This window comes from Centrocercus urophasianus, unplaced genomic scaffold (assembly GCF_019232065.1).
Source record: "Centrocercus urophasianus isolate 14NV4802_14NV808 unplaced genomic scaffold, USGS_Curo_1.0 seq_17, whole genome shotgun sequence".
Classification (NCBI taxonomy): domain Eukaryota; kingdom Metazoa; phylum Chordata; class Aves; order Galliformes; family Phasianidae; genus Centrocercus; species Centrocercus urophasianus.
The window spans coordinates 18,716,021-18,740,539 of NW_024884722.1; the positions used below are offsets into that span (position 1 = coordinate 18,716,021).

General features: G+C 42.6%; 2 protein-coding genes across 4 annotated transcripts in view; both read left to right on the forward strand.

Annotated features, from left to right (window-relative positions):
- The window catches only part of PIK3AP1 (phosphoinositide-3-kinase adaptor protein 1), a 38,904-nt gene extending 34,086 nt beyond the window's left edge, over positions 1–4,818 (forward strand). For 2 of the 3 annotated variants that reach the window (XM_042818137.1, XM_042818139.1), the window contains 4 exons: positions 18–173; positions 1,248–1,318; positions 1,825–1,940; positions 4,183–4,818. In XM_042818137.1, coding sequence (XP_042674071.1) covers positions 18–173; positions 1,248–1,318; positions 1,825–1,940; positions 4,183–4,237 — 398 coding nt within the window. In that variant the 3' untranslated portion in view covers positions 4,238–4,818. The other variant, XM_042818138.1, reaches the window with a different exon arrangement.
- A 2,627-nt stretch (positions 4,819–7,445) lies between these two features.
- TM9SF3 (transmembrane 9 superfamily member 3) overlaps positions 7,446–24,519 on the forward strand; it is a 42,996-nt gene continuing 25,922 nt past the window's right edge. Inside the window, exons 1-3 of the mRNA XM_042817956.1 lie at positions 7,446–7,652; positions 16,240–16,435; positions 22,907–23,029. Of these exons, the coding sequence (XP_042673890.1) occupies positions 7,446–7,652; positions 16,240–16,435; positions 22,907–23,029 (526 nt within the window). The remainder of the gene's footprint in view (positions 7,653–16,239; positions 16,436–22,906; positions 23,030–24,519) is intronic.

The following is a 24,519-nucleotide window of genomic DNA, read 5'->3' on the forward strand; positions in this document are numbered from 1 at the left end:
CTCATTTTGCCCTCCAGATCTGGAAATTACAGTACCCATTCGACGTTCTCATAATACTTTGGGGAAACCAGAATGTGGCATATATGAGTATACTCCAAGGAAAAACGTATTCCCACCAAAAAAGGAGCTAAAGCGAGGAGACTGGAAAACAGAAAGCACATCCAGTACAACAAGTAAGCAAACCCTGAGTGTCACCCCCTCTCTGCAGGAAGTCTGGGCAGAAAATATTTCCCTAGCATGAGTCTGGAAGCCAGCTCATGAATCAGGACTTCTGTTGCTGAATCCTAGTGCCGACACTGGCACCCTGAAGTATGCATGCCAACTGATTTCAAAGCAGTAAAAGCAACTCCAGGTTCATCAAGGGATTTGGGTACTCATGTTGTGCATGAATATCTACAGGAGGAAAAGTGAAAGCTGGGCAAAATGTTTCCCTTGAGCCTTCTGAAGAAAGGAATAGTCTCCAAAATCAGTCCTCAAAAGTAGATGACAGCTGCTTTCATAGGAAAAAAAATAAATAAATAAAATTATGTTCCCTTGCTGTTACTCCCAGCCAGAAATGTGCTGTTCTGTTCTGAGGGACGTAGCCATATTGCAGGCTGGGAACAGATCTCTACTTGTAATTTCCTCAGATGTTATAAATAAAGGGCAGCATTTCTCATTGATTTCTCTGGGACCCAAGCTTCTGAGTGATTTGGACGCTCTGGACATATTTATTATATTTGTGTTTTATGAAATTTAACCATGCTAATGAAATTCCTGCATTCTCACAGACTCTGCAAACTGAGCACAGAAAGCTCATTCAGTTATTCCAGAAATTAATGTGGTGATACCCTTAGCCATGCACCTGTATGCAGTTTGGACACAGGGACTGGTAATTTAAATACACGTAAAAGTTGAGTGTGTAACAGTTGTGAAAATATTTACCTGACTTGCAGTCTGACACTGGCACTGGACCCTTGCAGTTAGATTATGGCCAAGTATTTAACCAGAAGCCTGGACCTTTGCAGTGTAGAAATCTGCCAGAAAGTTAGATCTGAAGGGTTTGGCCCAGTGATCAGTGTTGTAGGAAATGCAATCATTTCAATCTTGAACGTGTGAAAAATAACAATGGAAACGACTTTATCTAAGCAAGTATTAAATCATATATGCAAGAGGTACAGATGAGGTTATGAGGAATAGTGAGTCAGTGGTTTGCAGTAAAATCACAAGGATCTAATGAACCATTTTCCCTTGCTTACTAACCCTAGGTAGTGCAAGCAACCGCTCCAGCACTCGGAGCATATTGAGTGTCAGCAGTGGGATGGAAGGGGACAGTGAGGTAAGCTCTCGGCTACATGCACTCACTGGTCTTTCAATGGCTTTGTTTTTATATGGGAAAAATAAAGTTTTTAGGGATAGCAGAGTATTTTCATAAATATCAAAATGGAGCTGCTTCTCTCGGGAAGCTAATAAAAACCAAATTCTGCTGGTCTGCAGCCTGTTGTGCAACTCCCTCTCTGCTGCTTCTGTCTTGATTAGATGCTTCTGAACCACACTTCATGCCATTGGTATCAACCATTTTGATGTTTTGCTACCAAAAGTGACTGAAAATCTGTATCTGGGTCTAGTTTGTAATCTTATTTCACAGAATTCAGTACACAGGCACATTACTGATAGTACATGTGTCTCTTTTCAATTGTGTTGATCCTATATTTGCATACACTAACAGGTCCAGTCCTGAAGCTATGTGCCAACTTGGACACTGAGGAAAACGTGTGCTTTAGAGGTAAATTGTTTCAGAAGCACCTGCATCTTGAGATTTTGTTGTCGGTTTCTTTTTGATAGGACAATGAAGTCTCAGAAGCAAGCAGAAGCCGCAGCCCTATCCACAGCCAAGCAGAGAGACTGCCTCTCCCCCTGCCTGAAAGGCCTCCCAGAGTGCCCCCTCGAGGTGCAAGCAGGTAAATAGAGCTAACGGGGAGCTCAAACCTGAGCTTTTCAGTGAATCAGTACAGAAGAAATGCACGTCTTTTCCATAGTTCTGCCAAACTGTTATGTGTAAACAAGCACTACTAAGTAACTGTAAGATCGATTCTTCCTTCTTGTCTGCAATACTCGATGGAATGAGTTTCCTGTTGGTAACCTGCCTATTGCAGTGCTGTCACTGCGGTTCTCACACATCCAAAGGTGAACAGTGTTACAGATGCACACAGAGTTTGCCACAGTGAGGCAGATCTAACTCAACTAGCATCCTGTGCCTGGCAGAGAGCTGGAATATTGGATCCTCCTGAGTAAATCCTCTCAGAACAAACTAAATGCAAAGCAGGAAGAGTTCCCTTCTAGCATTCCTTTGCGAGTTATTTTCTCTTTATAAATTCAGATCTGGACTTCAGTAAGGCTGTTCATGCAGTACCCCATAACATCCCTCTCTACAAATAGGAAAGATACGGATTTGATGGGTGCATCGCTCAATGGGTGAGAACTGGGTGCAGGATCAAATCCAAAGAGTCAATGGCTCCACATCTGAATGGATATCAGTGATGAGTGGTGTCCCTCACAGGTCAGTGCTGGGACTGATACTCTTTAATATATTCATCAGTGACACTGACAGTGGGGTTGAGTGCACCCTCAGCAAGTTTGCCAATGACAGCAAGCTGTAGGGTGCAGTGGGCACACCAGGCAGATGGGATACCATCCAGAGGGACCTGGACAGACTTTAGTAGTGGGCCCAGGTAGAACCTCATGAGGTTCTATAAATCCAAGCATGAGGTCTTGCACCTGAATCATGGCAACGTCCACTACCAACACAAGCTGAGGGATTAAATGACTGAGCACAGCCCTGCTGAAAAGGATCTGAGTGTGCTGGTGGATAGTAAGCTGGATGTGAGGCATCCCTTGTGCCAAGTGTGCCCTTGCAGCCCAGAAAGCCAACTGTATCCTGGGCTGCATCAAAAGAAGCACGGCCAGCAGGGCAAGGGAGGTGATCCTGCCTCTTTGCTCTGCACTGGTGAGGCCTCGTGTCTTGTACTGTGTCCAGATGTGGAGCCCTCAGTGTAGGGGAGATGTGGACCTGTTGGAGCATGTCTAAAGGAGGGCCACAACAATGATCCAAGGAATAGAATACCTCTCTTATAAAGACAGGCTGAGAGAGCTGGGGCTGTTCAGAGCTGGAGAAGAGAAGGCTTTGGGGAGACCAGAGAATGGCCTTTCAGTATCTAAAAGGGAGCTACAAGAAAGAGGAGGGCAGACTCTTTAGCACGGTGTGTTCTGGTAGGACAAGGGGAAATTATTTCAAATTCAAAGAGGGTAGATTTAGGTTGGGTGTGAGGAAAAGTCTTTTACGGTGAGGGTGGTGAGGCAGTGGAACAGGTTATTCAGAGATATGGCAGGTGCCCCATCCCTGGAGACTTTCAAGACCAGGCTGCCCAGGCTGTGAGCAATCTGATTGAGCCATGGATGTCCCTATTCATTGTAGGGGAGTTAGCCTAGCTGACTTTTTAAAGTTTCCTTCCAGCTCTGAGGATTCTATGACCTCTCCAGGCCATGATATTTACATGTATGATTTGCCTCAAAGTAAGAACTGAACTCATTTGAGATAAGGTGTTGGGAAAGGGATGGGAATGCTGCATTGATTGGACTGGACCACCAGAAACTTAAGTAACTTGCAGATGCTCCTTTCATCCAATCACTACAAGTCTATGAAGTCAGGAACCAGAGAAGTATATGAGTAGATGTTAATAATAAAATGCTTCAACTGCTAAAATAACTATTACTGATGTGTGGAAATAGTAAGGTTTGTGTTTTGTCCTGCTTCAGGCAAGAATAAAGTTGGAATTCATCTGTAACTAATTTAAAACAAAAAATTAAAATTTGATGCCTTTGCTCTTTTCCTAATTCTCTTCAACTAATCTTCAGAAAAGAAGCTACTATATTATCAAACTTTATTCCAAACAAGTATTGCACCATCTCCTCCCAGTAATGGTAGAATCACTGCAGCTGGAAAAGCAGCAGGAAAGAAAAAGGCACAGGAATGTGGCTCTAGGTCCTTGACATCAGCTCTGTTGCTGGATCACTGAAAGTCTGTTTTTCCTTTTGTGTGACTACTACCTGTACTGTGTAATTAGGTACAGTGTTTTTACATGTAATTTGTTGCAACACCCTATTTTGTTATTTTTAATGCATTTATGTTCTGTTTTTTAATAGGCCTGTAAACTGTGAAGGCTTTTATCCTCCACCTGTGCCCCCAAGAGGTCGCTGAATCTCTCAACATCGGTGGAATATGAGATTTTTCTATATATATATGTATGTGTGTGTGTTTGTACAGATATTTTTGGGTTGTCTTAAATTATTTATAAGTGGGAGCCAAATGTTTTTGTATCTTTCTTCCTCCCTAAAGCTCTGGTAGCTCTGCCTATGGTTTCCACTGAGATTTTTTGGTCTGCTGTAGTTTTTTTTGTTTGTTTGTTTGGAAGAATGCTGGTGCTTTAAGACTTCGAGGGAAAAATCGTGGTTGAAGAGGAGAATGCTGATATGTCTTGGCAGCCCTACACCAACATGGAGTTTCCCTTTGATGAAGAAAGAACACATCCTCTTAGAAATTAAATCCTGATAAGCACTGTCAACAAAACTTTCAGTACAATGTACAAGGGCTTCACTGGAAAACTTACTTAGAAAAAAAGCAAAACCCAAAAATTAAATACTTTGTTTGAAGAATTCTCATTACAGTAGGAGGTGCCATGTAGTTCTGTTCATTGTAACATTTTCTGTGCAGGTACTGAAAGTCCAGAAAGTATGGAATCTCTCCAGTAATTATTAAACCACAGGAGAATGAAAAGTTAACTTTTTACAAATGCGTTTTGCTTATAATTTTGAAAATGCCTTTTCCCTTCCCTCCCTGGAGAGGATAGACATTAATGAGATGTGGGTGTGCTGTGTTTGCCATGAAAGCTCCCAAGGCAGCTGGCAAGGGATTTGCTGTGTCAAGACAGCTGTACATAAGCCATTGTGGGACTTGTCACTTGAAATCACACAGCTGACCTCTTAAATCAGGGGAAGAAAACGGTAGCACTGCTTTGTTCTTATCTTTATGCATGTTCACCGTAGCAGCATGAAAACCTTCCACTTCATGCTCTGGAATAATACAGCAACTCTGAAATTCGGGAGGCACACACCTCACAACTACAGCTGCACAGTTGGCTGCTGCAGCGGCATCCTGCCTGGGGCTTGCCTGTGTTTGCTCTGCCCTGGCTTTCTAGCAATGTGAATCACCAACAGCTGTGTCCAGTTCTCTTTTCTGCCTGAGGGCGTGCCAATGTAAGGACAGCTTCACGGTTGGGCTGTGTCTGCCAAATGTAGGAAGCACATAAAGCAGAAGTTTATTTTGATTCTTCATCTCAGGGGGGCTGGGGTGATTCAAATAAGGTGGATTTTTTGGTTGTTGTTGGTTTTGAGGTTTTTTTTTGTTTCTTTTTTTTTTGGTTTTTTTTTTTCAAACCTTGTAATCTTCTGTGTGCATATCCTGGCTCTTGGGGAACAGTGAGTACAGGGTTCTGGTTGTCCATGAGTGACACAGATGGGAATTCTACAGGACAGCATTCAGGGCAGAACATTAAGGAGTGCTGCCTGCTTGGTTTTCAAATCACTCCCCCTCTTCCAGCCATGAGTGAGATATAGGATATGTGATGCTACCATTAGGGTATGTAAGCTTCCCTTGCTCTGTAGCAGAGCAGTGTTAGGATTGTACCCTGTTCTCTTGCAGAATGGTGAGGATAGTATAGGGAGCTGCAAGCTTCTGCAGGTCTTGTGGGTATAGGCATAAGCTAAATGTCATCTGCGTGTTAAAACCTGTAGAGTATGATGCCAAGTGCTGTTCGTACAGCCCTTACTCTTGCTACGAAAGGGCTGCAGACTGTGTACTGCAGGTCAGTAGATGAAGTGTGAAGAGTTAATGTATTTGTTGTTCAGGGTTTCTCTGTGAGGTGGGAGCTGCTTTCCGGTGCCCTTCTTGATTGGTTTCCAGGGTTGGTTTGATTAAATTGCCTTAAGTTTCTTGCAGCTCAGTGTATGGAGTCCTCATCTGTAGACTTGAGTTGTGCTGGGTGAGCCATGGTGTGTATTGCCACCACCTGAAAAACACACTGAAATTAAAGCTTGAAAGAGATTAGAGAAGCATTTGCATATGACCAAATTGTTGATTAAGCACACATATGCTTGGACAGGAGTGTGAGAAGAAAGCATGTTTCCATGTAAAAGGACTGAGAAGATAATAAAATTGCTGGTAAAAAGTCAACGGCTCTTCCACAGGCAGGGGCACTGAGCTGCCTCCCAAACTTGGGTGGCAGCTGGCTGGCCTGGCAGAATGTTTGCTCTTTGTAATGTGCCTCACGCTGTTCTATGCAGCAGATGGCTCTGCCTGAGAGACGTGAGCACTGAATAAACCAGAGACATTGAGGCACTCTCTGTCTCCCAGAAGTATTCAGCTCTACTTTGGACCGAGGTGCAATGACTGAGAAGAAGCATACGGTGCTAGCAAGGTTGTCCAAGTTTGTTTTTTTTTAAAGAAATTATAAGCAAGGGTTTTGAATGCGTTAGGGCAAATATTTCTTCCTAAAAGGAACTTGCTGTTACTGTAACAGGCAAGAGATTGGGAATGTGGTATCATGAATGTAGAAGACCACAGAGGGAGAAGCTCTGACGATAGCGATGGAGAGCAGTGGCAACCACGGAGCTCTGGGTTTGGAACTGTGTCTACAAAGCAGGGGGTGGCAAGCAACAGCATTGAGCCCTTGTGTTCAGCTCATCTCTTACTATTTGTTGGCTCGTGCCATACTTGAGATGGCACGGTTTCATTTTTGAAATATAACTAGCCTCTAAAAGTTGGTTGTATTTGGTTTAGCAATTGTCTGGTCAGCAAACACCTAATGCTGGCAGCTCCTCAGCTTCGTATGTTCATTTTCTGGACTTGTTAGTAGAGGTACATGGAAGCACTTAGTTTGCTGCCTTTGTCCACGGAAAACTGGGCTGTTTGTCACACGGGGGCAGTTCGGCCTGCCATGCCAGCCCGTGCTCTGTATAAGGACGCAGACTTTTGCACTCTGGAATGGCGCTGTGAGTTTGTGGTGACTGCACGGGCATCGCGGCAGACCAGACCGAGCGCGAGCGAATCTGCACGCTGCTCTGCGGCCGAGTTGTGTGGCACGCGGTTCTCCGTTCATTCCAAATGATGGATCGCTATCCTAACAGTTCATCGATTACAACATAGTTCTGTCGGTTAAAATACGGCTCTTCTCCACCGAGCTCCCAATAACGCCGCCGCGTGTCTCAGACCTGGGCCGCGCTTCAGTCAGCGCCCCTCGGCCGCTCCCTGCGCCCCGCCCCGCCGGGAGGAAGAGCTGAGGGCTGCCCCGCGCGGCGCTCCACGGCCCCTGTCGGCCGCCGTAGGCAGCCCGCTTCCGGCGTGCGGCCGGATGACGTGGCCGGGCGGACCGGAAGTGGCGTCGCAGGTCGGCGTTGGTGGCGGGGCGCGGGCCGGCTCCGCGGCGGGGCCTGCTGCGTGCGCGGGGACGCGGAGGCCCGAGATGGCGGCGCCCGGGCTGTTGCTGCTCCGCGCGGCCGCCGCGCTGCTGCTCCTCTGCCTGCCGCCGCGCGTCCGCGCCGACGAGCACGTGCACACGGTGAGGCGGGCCCGGGCCGAGGCGCGGCCTGTCCGTGCCTCCGAGGGGCGTCTGTACCCGGGGCTGGCGGGAGGCGGCGGGTCGTGGCCTGCGGGGAGAGGGCGGAGGGCCGCGCCTGCCGCGCCGCTCGGGCTGCCGTCGTTGCTGTGCGGAACCGGGAGCGGTACCGGGAGCCGCGCTGTAGGGGTGCGGGCCGCACGCTGGGGCCGCCCCGGGAGAGCGGGCACGGGGGCTTCTTCTGCGGGTCTTCCCGGTGCTACCGGCAGCGTGGCGGCCGCGAGTGCTGCCGTCCTGTCCCGGAGCCGCGCTCACGGCAGGCGCGCCGCCGTGTTTGCTCAGCGCCGGGCCCCTCCTCCCATCAGGGCGCCGAGCTCAGCTTCGGGTCGGGCGGCCGCGGAGGGTTTGCACAGGCACCGCCGCCACAGCCGTTCTCTAAAGCCCTCCGGCATCCCGCGGAAAGTAAATAGGTCGCGTCATCGCCTTCCGCTCCGCCGGTGCCGTGGTATCCCCCGCTGCCTCCTCTGCGCCTGGGCGGAAGCTGCTCTTGTTGGGCTGTGAGCGTGGCATGGGACTGAGCCGTGCTGAAGCTGCGCGTTCTGTCACGGAAGGGCTGTGCTGCCCCGGGCTGGGCTGGGTGCCGCCCCTGCCTTGCAGCCTGGCCGCTACCGGCGTTCGTCCTTGGTGCTGCATGGGGAGCTCGATAAGTATTTCAGTGAGACGGCAGAATGGCACCGATAGCGTGCACGCAGACAGTAGTGTGTGTGTGCATAATTCAGTGCCTTCGTGAGACTTGAACGTTGTTTAGAATAGCCTTTGTTTTTAGAAAGTGAATGGGATTTATTGGTGCTGCAGCTAATGACAGGAAAGCAAAGCCAGCGCCAAGTGCTTCCGGGGAGCAGATGGGTCTGTCTTAAAGGCTGTTTGCTTTTGGGATTTCCTCCTTGTAGAATTGGCAGCTCTATGGGGAGAGGAGCACTTCATAAAGCTGGCATTCATTTTTATCACTTTTTTTTTTAATTGTTATTTTTTAAGAGCTCTCTCTTCAGAAGTGAATTCACTTGATGGCTTTAGGTCTCCTGAACGATCGCTTAAGCAATTATTAATGGAAATTACGAAGTCATTTTTAAGTTCAGTTGACTTTTAAAATCTAAATTACAGAAGTCTCCGAAATTGTATCTCTGTCCCCTGGGTTGGTATTCTGGTTTGCGTGATGTCCAGTGCAGGCACATCACGTGGCAGGTTAAGAATAGTTGATGTAAGAGGACAGTTATCTTTTTTTGGAAGGCTGTTGCCCCGCTCAGATGTTCTGAACCTTTAATATCGCATGAGATGTGGGGGTGGAAGCACTAATAGCACAAGTGAAGCATAAAGAGGATTTTGATTAGCACGGTGATTTTTGAGATTAAGAGCCTGTAGGAGGCGTTCCTTAAAGGCTGCGTTTTAGCGAATTTTCAGTGTTGAAAGTGACTGCAGTTGGAAGATAGCTTTCCCTGCAATCCCAGTGCTATGTTATGTTCCAGAGGCTCTGCTTCCTTTTTGGAAGTGGTGGAGAAATAGTGGTGTACTGATTCAGAACTTGGTGGCTTTTCATTGACTTCAAGACCGAGTCCTGCTGGGAGCACGTGGCTGTGCCCCGCACTATCCTTGTTCCCCAGCCCCTGGCTGCTCTGTGTCAGACATGCACAGTGCTTGGAAGTCCTGCCTTCCACGTTAGCAGGTTAATCTTCTGTTCCTTTATTGGTGCTGTAATACAGAATGTAAACACGGTAAAATGAAGTGTGTACTGTGCTGCGTGTTTTAGTGCATGGTGTTCAATTTGCTGCTATGCTTTATCTATGTTGTTTATACTATAACCTTAGAAGTGAGGAAGCAATTACCACAAGAGTAGTAGTGTTTATGGAGATACTGGGTGTGGGTAGCTTTGCTGAATCAATAACATTTGCAGAAGGTGTGCTGTGTCTTAAGCGTGTGTATAGGGCTTTAAAAATTAGGGAAAGGATAACATAAAGCAGTTACACAATAAGGAGTTGGCTGCTTAGAATCAATGGAGAGTAGAGAGGAAATTGGGATTTGACTGCCTTGGTGTTTCAAATGGCATCAGTGTAACTTCAGAGCACAACAGAAGAATTTATCAGAGACTGATAACTTGCCCACTGATTCTTCGACTGATTTTCGTGCTTCAGAGCATGTGGTGTACCTGTGGTTTGCCTTCGTTCTGAGATTTGTGCTGTGTATTGACCACTGTGTGATGTGACCTTGCCACACGACCCTGCAGAGGCGAGGCGGTTGCTGTGGGGCTGCTGGGCTGCCATTGCCACTTGGCTACTGCGTCCTCTGTGACTTGACTTGATGGAGCTGATGTTAAAATAAACCACAAAAAGCTTGTGAGATGCCCTGAGACTTTTGTCACAGGTAATGGTTCGGGGAGTAGGTAGCATTGAATTGTAATGTTGCTTCAGTTCAGTTATCAGTACTTCGTAAGCATAGAAATAAATGACAGATATTGAAAAGCAGATGCAAGATAGGCTGTACCTAGCAGCAAAGTTCTTCATTTGTAATGATTGAGAGGAGTGTTTCTGTTGTGCTTACAACCTGATACATTCAAGTTCTGGGATTGTAAAACTTGTTTAAAATAATGCATAAAATTGTGAAAATTGTGTAGTAGCTATGAACTGTCAGCTAGAGAAACACTGTAGAATACGTTTCCATGTGCCTAAATACATCTTTGCTTACAAAGCTGTGTGCAGACAAGCAGCCCTGGTCCTTTTGGAAGTTGTCATGGTTCCATTTTGAAGAGGTGAAGTAGATGTCAGGGAAGCAGGATGTGGTGCGCTGGGCAGCCTTGTGCAGCAGGAGCTGAGGCTGTTGGGGGCCTGCTTGAACCGTGGCTCAGAATGTGTGGCATTTTGGTGAGCCCTGACAATCGGAGAGAAATGTAAAGACATTGCTGGAAATCACTTGCTCTGTCAGAAGGAGAGCATAAGGCAGAAATCCATGGTTTAATTGACTGCAGATACGAGCTGCCGTTGCGCATTATCACAGAGCCTGATAGAATATCTGTAAGATACGGGGGACTTGAAGCCTGGGATATTACTTGATGATTGAGTCTGGGTTGCTGCCTGTGTTATTTCCTGTCCTGGTTCTGCAGTTTTGCTGTGCCAATAGCTGATAATATTGTTCCTTTTTCCCCTGAAACAAGTGCTGGTGCTTAAGTGGTGCTTTTTGGAAAGCCTCGCTCCAGGCTTCAGCTTGAGGAGAGGAGTAAAATTGCAGGGTGTCTGAAGGAAAGTCTTGTTTTGAGATCATCTTGCTGAATCATCACATGAAGTCTGGTAATTGTAATCCTCTGTATGTCCATCATTTTTTGCAAGGTGTTTTTAATGGTTGAAAAATATCAGTAACCTACCGATGTCGTGTCCTTTTCTGCAGCTTTTCATTTACTGGCTTAATCTAGCCTTTGTTGTTCTATGGGGCAAAGTGCTTATTTATAGGGTTGCCATACTAATGTCTACAGTTGTACAAAGGGAATGTTGAATTACATCCCATGTTGCAGGTGCCTTTTTGAGTAATGGCAATGAAAGTTTTATGCCCTGTGCCAAAGATGAACTCAGTATCGCCATGCTTGAATTGTTTTAAAACCATGCATACATATGGAAATTGTCTTTGTTTTAAGCTTTAAGTTGGCATGCAGGCGTGAGTTTTCAGCACTTGCATTGTCAGAAGTCAACACTTGGGTGGTGCAAACTTGTGCTGGCTTCCTGCCCCTTCCGTGTTCTGCTGTGCACTTGACCGTCAGTGTGCTGCCTTGTTGGGGTGTGGGTAGGTATAGGGTTGTTCTGTCTCATAGCCATCTTGTGGGGCTCTGGGATGGATGTCCACAGCTGTGATGGGTGTTACAGCTGCTGCCCAGTTGTACTTGAGACATTGGTTGGTCCTCCAGCACTGTGGTGTCAGTTGTAGGGGAGGTTTCTGAAGATGGACCTCCCATAAGTCAAATTGTACCAGTGTACAGTCGGGAGGTAGGCAGCTTGTGTTGATGCTGTGACTTGTTTTTGTCTGCCACTGTGCTCTTACACAGTCAGAATAGATCATTTTATGCTGAATTTGGTTACTGAAATTACTGAACTAATATTAAGCTTAGTGCAGAAAACGCTACGCTTACAGAACGAATGCTATCTTTTTCATGAGTTACAGGAAACAAAACATATCTAAAACTCCTTTGTAGTTGTACCAGCAGAGCTTGCTGATGTATAGCAGAGTGGAGGTTGCAGCATCTTATTTGTTGACCTTTTTTGACGTGGTGACATCTGCTCAATTGCCTTGTCAGTATCTGTGTGCTTAGCAGGGCGCTGGCTCTCCCAGTTCACGACCAGCAGCCTTTCTGCTGTTCAGTGCTGTGTGGACAATTCAGAAAAGAGAACGGAGATCAGAAAGGAGGTTTGGAAAGAGCTGAAATTCTAAAACACTTTAATACATCAAAATAAGTCTTTCACATTAGGAATATGTTGTAGTTTGTTTTCACAAAGAATAATGTTGCACTGATACGTAAATGTAACTGTAGATATTAAATTCTAATCATTCAAATTATCTGGAATTGACTTCGCAAATGGTAAACTGTGCTTCAAATTATTTTACCATTTGACAGTTATTTCATTATTTGTAAGCCTCAGTGGTTTAGATACAGCTGTAACAGAAATCTTTGCTACAGGATTTTTAGAAAAGAGACGATGATGAGTCAAGCAGTGACTCAAAAATCTTGTTGCACATGTATTGGGAGCATGACATTTCCATTTAGATCTTGTAAGAAGACAGAATTTAACTTGGTCTCTTGACATGGATATTCTTGTACGTTGCAATTGACCTCTTTCGTTTGTTCTGTGCCTCTACTGATAGAGAGCTCTTGGTACAGCAAGGGCTGTGCTGAAAATAATGCCTCCTGTTCTATTGTGTTGACCCAGAACATGAGAGGCAGATGTTGGGGGTATGGCAGTAGAGACTGAAATTGCCCACCAATGTTCTGTTACGTTTTGTTGCTGTGTGACAGATGGCAGCAGAAGGGCGGTCAGACAGAATGGCATCTGACATGGATTTGAGTATCGAGCAGAGGTGTGTCATTGAATTCCTCCATGAAGAAAAAATGGCACCTATTGACATTTGTCAATGCTTGCAGAATGTTGATGGAGACCAAATAGAGGATGTGAACACAGTGAGGAGGAAGAGAAGGAAAATATGTCACTGCTGGTTACACCATTTTCATATTGCTAAATGACAGTTGTTAAAATGAGGTCATTACACTGCCTCCTGTCTTATTCCATGTTGGTATTGACTATATGCTATTGCTGTCTTGCCTCTTAAAGTTAACAAACAGCTGTAGGGTTTTGTTTTGCTCTGGTGCATTCAAAACTCAAAAAATATAGTTGAACAGTTGTTCATCAGGCAGTATCAGAATAGGAAAAAAATAGAAGTTCAAGGTTCTGTTTGGTTATTTTGTCTGGTTTTGTCTGTGGCTGATAACTGATATAAGAATAATTTCTTCAGTGTGTTGTTTCTGCCAAGAATGGAAGGTGGAATTTTCTCCCTATTTTCCATGGCCTCCAGCTCCCCACAGACCTTAAGAGGCTTCAGATATCCTGAAAGAATTTATAAAGGAGCTGGCAATAGTTGAAACCTCTGCAGGACTCTGTGAATGGGCTGACTAAAATCTAATCTGTACTGATTGAGCATACTTGAGTGCTTTTGTTCCAATTAAACCAGGTCTTTTTTATTAAGCAGCTTATTTTACATGATCTCTTTCCTGGAATGACATTTTTACTGGCAATCATCGTACAGAGGTGACAGAACAGTCTGAGAAGAGGCTCAATTTCTTTGTCTTGTCCAAATAGGGCTTATCTTCTGCTAGTGCTTTTGGTAAGTGCTTCACCACTGCTACTTGTAGGCGCTTGGACATTGTGAAGGCAGTCATGTTTCTTGGTATCACTGGTTTCTTAATGCCTAATTGCCTTACCGCTTAAAAAAAGGCTTGTAGAACCAGCCTTGGGAGCATCTTCTTGCATCTTCTGACATCTAAAGAGTGAGAAAGTCTTATTGGGCTTCACTGGGGAGCCCCAGTGACTTTGTGACTGACTGTTGCTTGGTTGTTGAGGCCTCGGCAGCAAAGGGAAGATCTATTTTGTACAAAAGAATGCCGTAATCCAGGGGAAAGGCTGGCAGTGTGCATTTTGGAGAAAAACAAATGGACAGATTTCTGGTGGAAAAGCAGCGTAGCTCGTGTGAGATTGTGCTGAACTCCTTGAGCTGCAGCAGAAAACTAGGCTTAATTTTAAGATGAGATATTGTGACTGCCTGTATTACAGACTTCCTTGAAAGAGATCTTTTCTTCTATACATCTATGATAATGTCTGCATTTTTGTGCTGAGGGAAGTTTGCTGCCCACAGCTAGGAACTTCAGCTGCTGTATGTGTTGAAGTTGGATTATGTCACTTGCAGGATTCCCAACTCAGTACGAAGCAAGGCAGAAAAAAATAGCTAAGTATAACAGTGATCAGTGCCTTCTTTTTTTTCCAGGCACCATTAAAAATGATTTTACAGACCTGAGAATGTTGTCTTATTCCATTAGTAAAGGCTGTAAAGAGACATAACTTGATTTACATGTAAGCGGTTGCATTACAAGGGCTAAATTGATGCCTCGACAAGTTATGACTGTTCTGAGAAAGGGCTGTAAATGTGTCTTACAGCTGCTAGAGAAGAAACAGAAGTGGTCTAGGCGTAACAACAGAAAGAGGTACTGACCAACTGGTCCCTGACTATATTGGCAAGAGCTGAAGGCAGCATGCTTGTGTGCATTCCGCTTTCTGCTGCTGAGGGGACTGAAAATAATTTTTCTTTCTTCCTTCTCTCCCAGCATCTACTGGAAATTGGGCAACTGTACTGCACTGGTATAACCTTTCTGGTTGCTGGCAGAGAGGAGGAATGTCTACTTTCTCTTGCTGTGCTGTTTACTTTTTCTTTTCTCCATTGCTGATGTTCTTTATCCTTCTGAGCTCTTCCACTGTGTGTGCTTTTTGTGGCCAGTTATGTGGCACTGCTGACTCTTTGGCCTCTGTTGCTGTTCAGAGTGAAATTAGTGAGATACTTAGCATTTCTTGTGGGAGCTCACGCAGTGTGTATTTTTGGAAACAAAAAGATAAGGCATGTGGTTGAGGTGATGTATCTGCATAAAGGAGTACATTTCCCAAAATATGCTTGTTTAAATTGTTGACTTCAGCTTTTAAGCATCATATCTGTAGAATATATTGCATTCCAAGTATAGCTGATTATGTCTGAGTTAACATGTTGGTATGACAGTGGTTATTCAAATGAAGTGCAGTTGAAGAACACTTTTTCATTTGTTAAAAAGGGGGGATGGAGAGTTATATTAAATACCTCAGCTCTACTCTATGAAAGAGGCTTATTAACAGTTGACTTCTGTTTTGTCTCTGGTGTGTTTGGTATTTGCAAATTGGCCTTAAAATAGTACTTTATTCTTGTGTAGTGTACCAAACCAGGATCTGTACGATGAACGTGTTTGCAGGTGTGCATGATTGCAGCCAGTTTCTTTCTGCCTGAGAAGTTAGATCACTGCCTCCCAATCCACAGTAAAGAAGGAATTGTTTTGGATGTGTGAGGCTTTGTAGTTACCTGCAAATCTGGTATCTGATCCATGTATATTTGGATGCAGCACAAGTAGTGATTTCAAATCACTTACTCTCTTGAATTTAGGCAGAGTTGGAATATTGATAGATGAATAGTGATAAGAACTTTTCTTAAACAGCGACCAAAAAAGCCCAGTGGCTGCTAGCCAAGGAGTGATTTTTGCTGGCTGACAGTAGCTGTGGAAAGTTGAAGGCGGTTCTTTCCACAAAGAATTTCATGACAGCCACCAGACTCATTGCCTGTCTGGCTTTTCAGGGAGAATTTTGGAGATGTATCAAAGTAACAGTTCTTCTGTCTGACAGTTGTGTCTTTCGGCTCCGGTAGGTGTGCCTCAGTTGAGCTGTAGTGCTTCCTGTAAGGCACTGCGTGCTCCTCGCGATTCTGTACGTAATTTATACCATCACAAAAATGAAGAGATGTATTTTAGGGAAGTGCCATGTGTCTGTCACCATGGGTTGGTTGTCTAATTTGCTTGCTAAGATTCTGTTTAACAAATTTTGATACTTTCTTTCTCTGAGTGGAGGTGCATGGAGTTTTGCTTTCAACTGGTGCACGTTTCCCCAAAACCTGTGAAAAGTTAGTTTGCAGTTTCTGCTTTTCCTCAGTTCTTCTCTTTACATCTTCTGTTTTCTCTTTCAAATTTGTGTGACGCATCCCCCTCTTTTGATACTTAATGGTAGGCTCTCGGCTAAATCCTTTATTTCATTGGAAAGCAGGCTGAAAAATCCTGTTCTGTATCTACTGACATCCAAAAGATAACAGCAGGTTGTCTTTAAAAGTAACTGTTTATTGTGATTGAGCTACCCTGCCTTACTAGCTGTATGAATGGGAAAGATTCTAGAATGCTTTTATTCTGCTGGGATTTTCATCTAACTCAATAAACTTTATCTTCCAGTACCAAGATAAAGAGGAAGTTGTTTTATGGATGAATACAGTAGGACCTTATCACAATCGCCAGGAAACATACAAATATTTCTCTCTTCCTTTCTGCGTGGGATCAAAAAAAAGCATCAGCCATTACCACGAAACCCTAGGAGAAGCACTTCAAGGAGTAGAATTGGAATTTAGTGGTCTTGACATCAAATTCAAAGGTAAGCACGTGAAAGCACACAGTCGCTTAAAAACAAGCAAACAAAAACACACAAACCCATAGAATTAGATTTTGAAGTTAGAAGAGTTGAAAGTTAGCTGCTGCCAGCAGCTGGGTGTCTTTCACCTTGTTTCAGAAGCCCTGCAAGGTTGCCTGCTGCTGAGTGTTCAGTTTACAAAGTTTCCATCTGTATGACCCTTAAAGAAGGTGCTCACAGAAGATAAATTTTCTGAGAGAAATGAGTATGTTTTATAGAATAAAAATGAGGTTTCTGCATATGAATGATTAAGAATATAGTTACTGTGATTATTCTGTAGTTATCAATTCTGAATTTTTTTTCTGTGGTGTTGAATACTTGCATGTCCTTTGTGATTGAAAAGGTGAAGCAGGTGCTCAGCGTCTCCTGAGTTCTGCTCTAACTAGATTAGTTACTGTATCTGTCTGTTTGTTGTCTACCTTTAAAATACCTTTGATGAATTTACTTCTATTGAAATACGGTGGCTCTAGCTTCTTTTTGCAGATACATTTATTGGTGTTAGGGACTGAGTCTTCTACCACAGAATTTCTTTGAACGGTGTTCTTTGGTACCCAATGACCTTCCATGTGCTGTATAATTAGTAGTTGCAGAGCTTCATATAACAGATTTCTTTTGTTTATATCAAATTTAACATTTGTGTTTAATCCAACTTGGAAATTAATGTTTGTATTGTTACATATATGTAGTGTTATTATTGCATCGCTGGTTCTTACTGGGTAAAGAACTTGCATAGTGTCTCTTGTCTGACCATTTGCCTTCAGAGGGGACTTATTTTCTGTAGTCTACAGAGTTTTATCCAAAATTGAAAACCTCATTATTATACTTCTCTTAGAAATTGGGTAAATTGAATAAATAATTATGATTTTGTTAGAACCATACATTCTTCAGAAAGTTGTATATCACATAAGTGGTTGCATCTCAGCATTAAAGGAGTTTGGAGTTGAATCTTTCATTGAAGAAATGAGGTGTGCCTGTATAAACACCAGAAAACAGCCCTATTGTTTCTTTGCAGAACTTACAGCCTGCTGAAAATTTTAATCAGTGTGAGGGAAATAGCTTTCCTGCCAAACTGTGTAGAAGAGGTTCAGAAACAAACTGCTAAAAACACAGAGGGCAACTGGCAGCAATTCAACGTGATTGTGAAGATTAAGCCAAGCTTCTGTTGTCTGAACACAATAAGTATTTATTTTTACAGCCTTTTATGTTTAATTTTTACTCCCTTTGTTGCATCTCTGCAAAGAGATCGTGTTATTCCAAGGACAAGCATATGCTCTAGATGATGCACCAGATTGAAAAGGCATAAATACTGTTACCAATGGGACTCTTTCTCCATCCTTCTTGTAAAACAAAATAAGGTTTATTTCATGATTTTATTCCCCCCTCCCCCAGCTTGTTTTCTGAAAATTAGCCGTGGTTAATTTATTCCCCTGTCATTATCAACTTTTTGCTAGTGCAGTCTAGGAGTACTGCAGCAGATTGTGCTGATCCTCTCTGCTCAGCACTTCTCAGACCTATCTTTTCCTAGTGGACCTGGAGGCAGTAACTTAGTCTACTTTTATAGAGGAAGTGTTGATGTGATGTCAAGGAAAGGAGATGAACTGGCTTAACTTCAGCAGCTGGTTGAAATGCTTGGAAAAGTTTCTTCTGCAGAAGTGGAAAAAGCCTAGAGCCTCTGCTGTCCCAGAAGTATGTGTCCTAGTCTGGGTTAAGTTTGTGAAGCTGGTTCTACTTGGGAGAACAGATGAAGTAGAGTGAAGTTTTGATTCATCTTCTGCTGCTCTTTATGGCCTGTAGTTTCATGTTCATCCTTCCAGGGTGTTTTTCTGCCTTTCTACTGTGAATACAGTCTCAAATGCTTCTGTAAAATGCTTTGATAATGGAGAAATTAATGTGTTTGTTTCAGTGGTACTCATACAACTCTTAGAAAAAAGATACATAATGCCTGTTTTCTTATACAAAGGTAAGTAGAGCTTAAGTGACTCTGAACTTCCACCTCCTCAATGCAGAAATTGGTACCATTCCTCTTTGCTTAGGAGAGGTCTTTTGCAATGAAGGTGGGTTTATTGCAGACTAACAAGAATTCAGAAGAGGGAAAGTGCATTGGTTTTTGTACCTTGTGATTGGTTTGATTTTGATGATGACCCTGCCAGTTTTGTATGTCTGTTGCCTTTCGTGGATCTTAACAACAGGTTTTCCTTAGGTTTTATTTTCCTTTGACAATTCTGATCCAAAACTCCTTGAGCTGATGTTTTTACACAAAAAGCTCTAGATATTTTTCAAGTATTCTTTAAGGTGAAAAATTGAGGGCAATTTCTCCAGGGCTTATGGTGCTTATCTTCTGCCCAGAATATTTCTTCATGTGCCTTTTACATCTCTAATTGTATTGCTGGCCCATACTAGTATCTAGATGCTCTGTTGGGGCATGTTTTTGTGAAGACTGCCCATAATGTCATTCAGAACAGGAAGTGAATGAGCATAGTAGAGAGTTGTAGTTGTTTAGATTGGTTGGTTGTTCTTTTTTTTATTTATTTATTTTTAGAATTAAGTGGATGTTTTAGTCTTTTTTAAGTGTGATTGATAAGGTAGTGGCACACATAGAGAATTCTACTATGTCCTATATTATTATTATTTTTTTTTACATTTATTTAGCAACCCATTTCTGCTCTTCGTTCATTGTTAATCTGTATGGGACTTGTAGTGAATTTAACTCCTAAACAAAGTGGCTACAGGTCAGATGTTGTCTATAAGGCAGATGGTATGTGATGGCTGTTTGATGCCTACGCATGTGAGCACAAGCAGGGGAGCTGTCCCTGTGCACTTCTACAGTTTGTGTCCTCAGCATCCAGCAGCTTCTTCATTAGGAGGTGGTGTAATGCTTTTAGTGTCAGATTCATTAAAGAAACCTGAATGGGAGTCAACTCTGTTTTATTCTCTGTAATTTGTGTTTATTTATTTTTTTTCAGCTTTCATAGTAACAAGCATAAATTCATTGCAGTTATTAGGACTTAAGCAGTTGAATTGTCATCCTCTATACATTACATCAGAGACCTAGTGAATTATTAAACATACTGAACATTGCCATCATAGCAACTTCAATTAGAAAATTAATTTTTGGTGTTGTCATTAATACAGTAACAATTAGCAAAGGTGAGTGTAAAGAAGAAAGGATTTTTTTAAAAACATATTTAAATTTTGCTCTTATTTAGAATTGGTGTTGAATAAGTGCACTTCTGAATGAGAACTCCTTGCCCAGGACTGCTCTTCTGTATCATCTCTATGCTGGCTGTTCAGGGTGATGTTCAGTGTAGTACTGGGAGATGGTCAGATACCAGGTTTTGTACTATTTACACGTTGGAATGAAACCTAATTGATCAGACGTTACAGAAAATCTGAAATGTGACACAAGGGCCCCTCCTGGGTCTTGCTTCCTTATCTTTAAAACTTCGTTACGGTGTTACTGATACTAGTAAAGCTGTTTTGTATAGCAGGCATATTTTAGCAGATGTTATTTTATAGACACTGATATCTGTGACTACATAGTAGCTATCACTAAGTTTACATTCCTCTTGTAACCATGACTGGGATAAAAAGTATCTTAGGAGGGCAAAGCTTTGGATTTGGTAAAGCTGATGTAGTCTTCAGCTGCCCCAGCTGCTGAATGCTGATCCAAGCTACTTTCATTTAATCATTTCATATAGCAGACTTAAGCTTAGCAATCTAATCCTGTTCTGTAACTAAGTTATATCTTCAGTATTCTCTTTTTAAGCAGGACTGTTTTTTTTAATGGCTTGAGCACTTATCTTGGTTCCCCTTGCCTTTTCTTCCTGAAGAATTGTTTTGGTAGGAGGCAGGGGGAACTGTTCAGCATAGTATGGTTGAAAGTGAAAGTATGCTATTAAAATCACACACGTATATGTTGTAAGAATAAACTAGGGCTCTTTCTAATAATTGTACTGGCTTTGTGTAAGTGCACTGAATTAATTTGTGACATGGTTGATCCGTAGCTGATGGTTGTGTCATTGCGAGGTCTTCTTGGTATTCTGCATACTGGAAGGAAAATCTCTAAAAATGGAGGACAACTTTTTGGTAGTATGCTGCTGTCAGCATCAGTGCAGTCCCTTGCCTTCATGTGATACTTCAAAGTCTTTTTTCAGCAGCAGAAGAAAGTATTTGTCTCCCAGAGGATTAAATGCAGAGTGACACCACTTGAGTTAGCACAAAAAGCCAATTCCTGGGGTCTGATAGCCCGTGGAGGAACTTGACATTAGTACTACATTAATTTTAATTAATTTTAATTAACAGCCACAAACAAAGGCTGTCATATTCAGGCTAAAATGGGGAAGATCTATAAACAAAGAATTTATGTGTAGCTTATGTTTTAGTTCAGTAGTAACACTCACCCCTGTCCTTGTGTTGTTCTTCATTGGTGCTGGTACCAATGCCATTTGTGTAGCCGTATGATCAACCATGCAGGCAAGAGAGACCTGCTTAAAAAGAATTGGCCCCTTATCACTTCCCCCAGAGCAGGTTTCTGTGCTCTGGTGCTACGTAGTGCTTCGTCTAACAGACTCCACTGGTTTATCTTTTTGAAGTACTTTCACCCTTATGTTAGTTCATAGGGTATTTTCATTTGACCTCTGTGTTGAAGAATCCCATGTGATTAAATATAACATCAGAAACGGGTTATTACTGGTGTGTAGTGTGGGACTGCCCAAGAGTGATAATACAGTGCCCGGTGTTTTGGAAGGAATGAATCCCCTACGTAGCAACGAGTCAGGAAGGTAGGCATTTGCTGCTTTTTTTTTTAATTGATGTCAATTGGACTCAATCAGTTAAAGTGGAAAAAAAAATGCCAAAAGAGGACTTTTTGTTGTTGTTGTTTTTGTCCGGAACGTATAGGATCCAGCAGAGGCATAAATGGAAGCTGAAATCTGGATTTGTGAGTCTGTTTAAATTGTGGTGCTAGTTTTGATGACTTACCTCTCCTAAATGTACCAGTATCAGTCTTGGGAATGTGGCTCATGAATGCTTAGTCAGAACAATCAGAATGCTGACCAGAATGGTATTTTTCTTCTCTTTGTTCCTGGCTAAGTGACTTCAAAGCAGCAAAATATTTGCTGCCTAATATGTCAATCTGGAAAGTAATTTTTGTCATTGTGCTTATGAGGCTTGAAATGCAGTTATTGGATCAAGGAACAAAAATGGAAAAAGCAATGTTTCCATAAGAAATAGGAAGAGAAGTAGCATCCAGAATAGCATACAGGATAAATAGCCAGGACACTGTTTTGTCCTGGGCTATAGGAAATTACTCCAACTATGCAGGACTGCTGTTGGTTGGTTTGTTGCTGCCCTGCTTCTCTGGGCTCTACATCAATTTTGCTTGATGAGAGATACTGCCTGTACTTCTGTTTTCACAAATTGTTGTCATCAGAGAAACTATGTTTTGTATTGCAAATACTCTGCTTGTCACTGCTCTTTCTGTGCAGGTAATTCAATTTTCTTTTTAGGCTTTGTGTTTCAGTAGCATGTGGAAAAGTTCAACCAGGCTGAATTTCAATGCACAGTAGAGCTTTACTTTGAGTATCTACTAGGAATGGGTTGCTCTTCTCAGTGATAACAAAAGGGGTAGCAGGAATCTGTTTACATTCTGTTCATTTTCTACTTCTGGAGAGTGAAAAAATTCTCACAGAAGCAGCTATCTTTTTTTTTTTCTTTTGTCTCTAAATCCATTGCTGCATGAGTTCTTCTACATGTGAGCCCTTTTACTGCCTTTCACTTGAAGTGGAAATGGAGGCGTGAACGCATGGTTGTTAACAGCATTACTTGTGAATTGTAGATGCTGAAAAATAATTTTCTGGCTTCAAAGAATGTATTTATTTTATTTCCAAACGCGGACTCTCGTGCATTCTTTGCATTGTTCCTACTTCTGTTTTCTGCCTTTTTTTCTTTGCCTCTGTTTCTTCTTGGAAATTGCTCAGAACTTTACAATACTTTATAATGATGATTGTTCCTGGTGCCAACAGGGACAGTCAATGAGCCTGAAAATACTAAAAAGAAGAGTTAATAACATAATGTGGTTTTGTTTATTTGCTAATAATTTAATATCTCTTGTTAAAGTAAAAGCATTCTCAGTATCTGTCCAAATAATGCTACTGTCAACAAAAGGATTTTGATCTCGTGCAAATAAAATAGCATAAGGATTCTTTGAAACCATTCCTTGTTCAGTCATTGCGAAGCTTCTTTATTTGGAAGAGTGGAATTACATGCACAGTTGTGTAATTGCTATAACAGTTCTGTTTTAAATGTCCTTCTCTGTTACCTACTTCATTGTAGCCAAAGACTCCAGCAGTGCCCATTGCTCCGTCTGCTTGGCCGTGTTCGTTTTGAGCCAGTTCTGTAATAAATCATTAATAGTGCTTTAATTTTTTTTTGCAGACGATGTAATGCAGACTACTTACTGTGAGATTGACTTGGACAAAGGAAGAAGAGAAGCCTTTGTGTATGCTATCAAAAATCACTATTGGTACCAGATGTATATTGATGACTTGCCAATATGGGGTGAGTAATGCACTGCATTAACAACAAGGTTACAACTACAGGATTGCAGCCCACTGTGCTAGTGGCTTTCCTGGAGTCATCAATGGCTAACCTTCCTAGAAGAATTTCACAAGCTTGTAGAATTTATGTAACTAACTAATACAAGTAAGTAAAAGGATTACTGCTTTGAAAGAACAGTTGGAGGACCAATGCTAATGAATTACATGAACAGTGAAAAACAGCTTTGTTTCTCAGGCATCTCTTTGATAGTACTAAGTTGCTAGGGTTAAATTCATCTTGCAGATATTAAAGTAAATGGTATTTGGGTTGGAGATGATGTCTGTGTCTTCTGAACTCTCCAATTTGGTCCCTCCCTTGTATCTCAGTCACATTCCTAGTAAAGAAGTACTCTGCATGTTTCTCCTGGCATTTTACAGTGATGGCAGTCAACCAAAGTAAAAGTAGTGGCTTAGGTTTTTCATGGTTTTCCACCCTGGTAGGGCTTACTGATGTGAAAGTCAGTGTGACATATGCACGATCATTAAAATTTGGGAAAAAAATTGGGAAATCCTCAGAATATCCATATTCTACTTTATTGAAGTCCAGGTAAAAAATACCTTTCATTAACTGTTTGTAACTAAGTATAATGACTTCAAACAGCTGTTTGAGGGCTTTTGAAGACTTGCACTTCATTTTCTGACCTGAAAGGAGCAACCAGCTCTTCCTAAGTGCATTCAGATACAGTGATTCAGTTTTTTGTTTCTGCCTGTGTTGCTGTCCTCCAGTGGAGTGGCTAGAAATGGCTGTTTTCTACCATCTCCCAAAGTATGGAGCTGTGTATGAGTTCACTCCTTCAGATACTGGTTGATCACAATGTCTTTTACGTGGAGTGGAGGTTGGCATTCTGTTATTCTGCTAATACCATGGGAACAGGTGGTACCCAGGTGTTAGGCTGTATGGCATAGGCATGAACTGGGGCTTGTTTTGCGTGCGTGGCATATGCAAGGCAATTCTAACTGATGAGCCTAAGTAAAATTACGGCAGGAAAAATACTCCTTAGAACTTAAAGCATGTAAGTGCCATTCCTTCACACACCTTCTTTGTGAGACTGTTTTTCATATCCTTCACCTGCTTACTCTCTCGCTGTCCTCACCTTTATAGATCCTTGAGAGAGAGATCTTGAGAGCAAAAAGTGTGTGCTGAAGGTTCAGCTAGCGAGAGCACAGTGAAAGCAGAGTTTTGTAAAGAAAGAGAAATGAGTGGAGGGGAAGACTGAACAAGGTGATGGGAAGATACAGAGGTCCAAGGCTAAGTTGTGTTTATACATTTTAAATCCATATTCAGGTAGTTCTTTATCTGGCCAGAAGTACACATAACATTAGAGGAATTGTTACTTCACGTTTCTCACGCAGGATTTGTAGCTGTGTGCTGTGGTGTTAAAAAGCCGTTGCCAAACAGTTCTTGTAGATAACTGTGATTGAAGGTACAGTCCAGGTACTGCATTTGAAAAG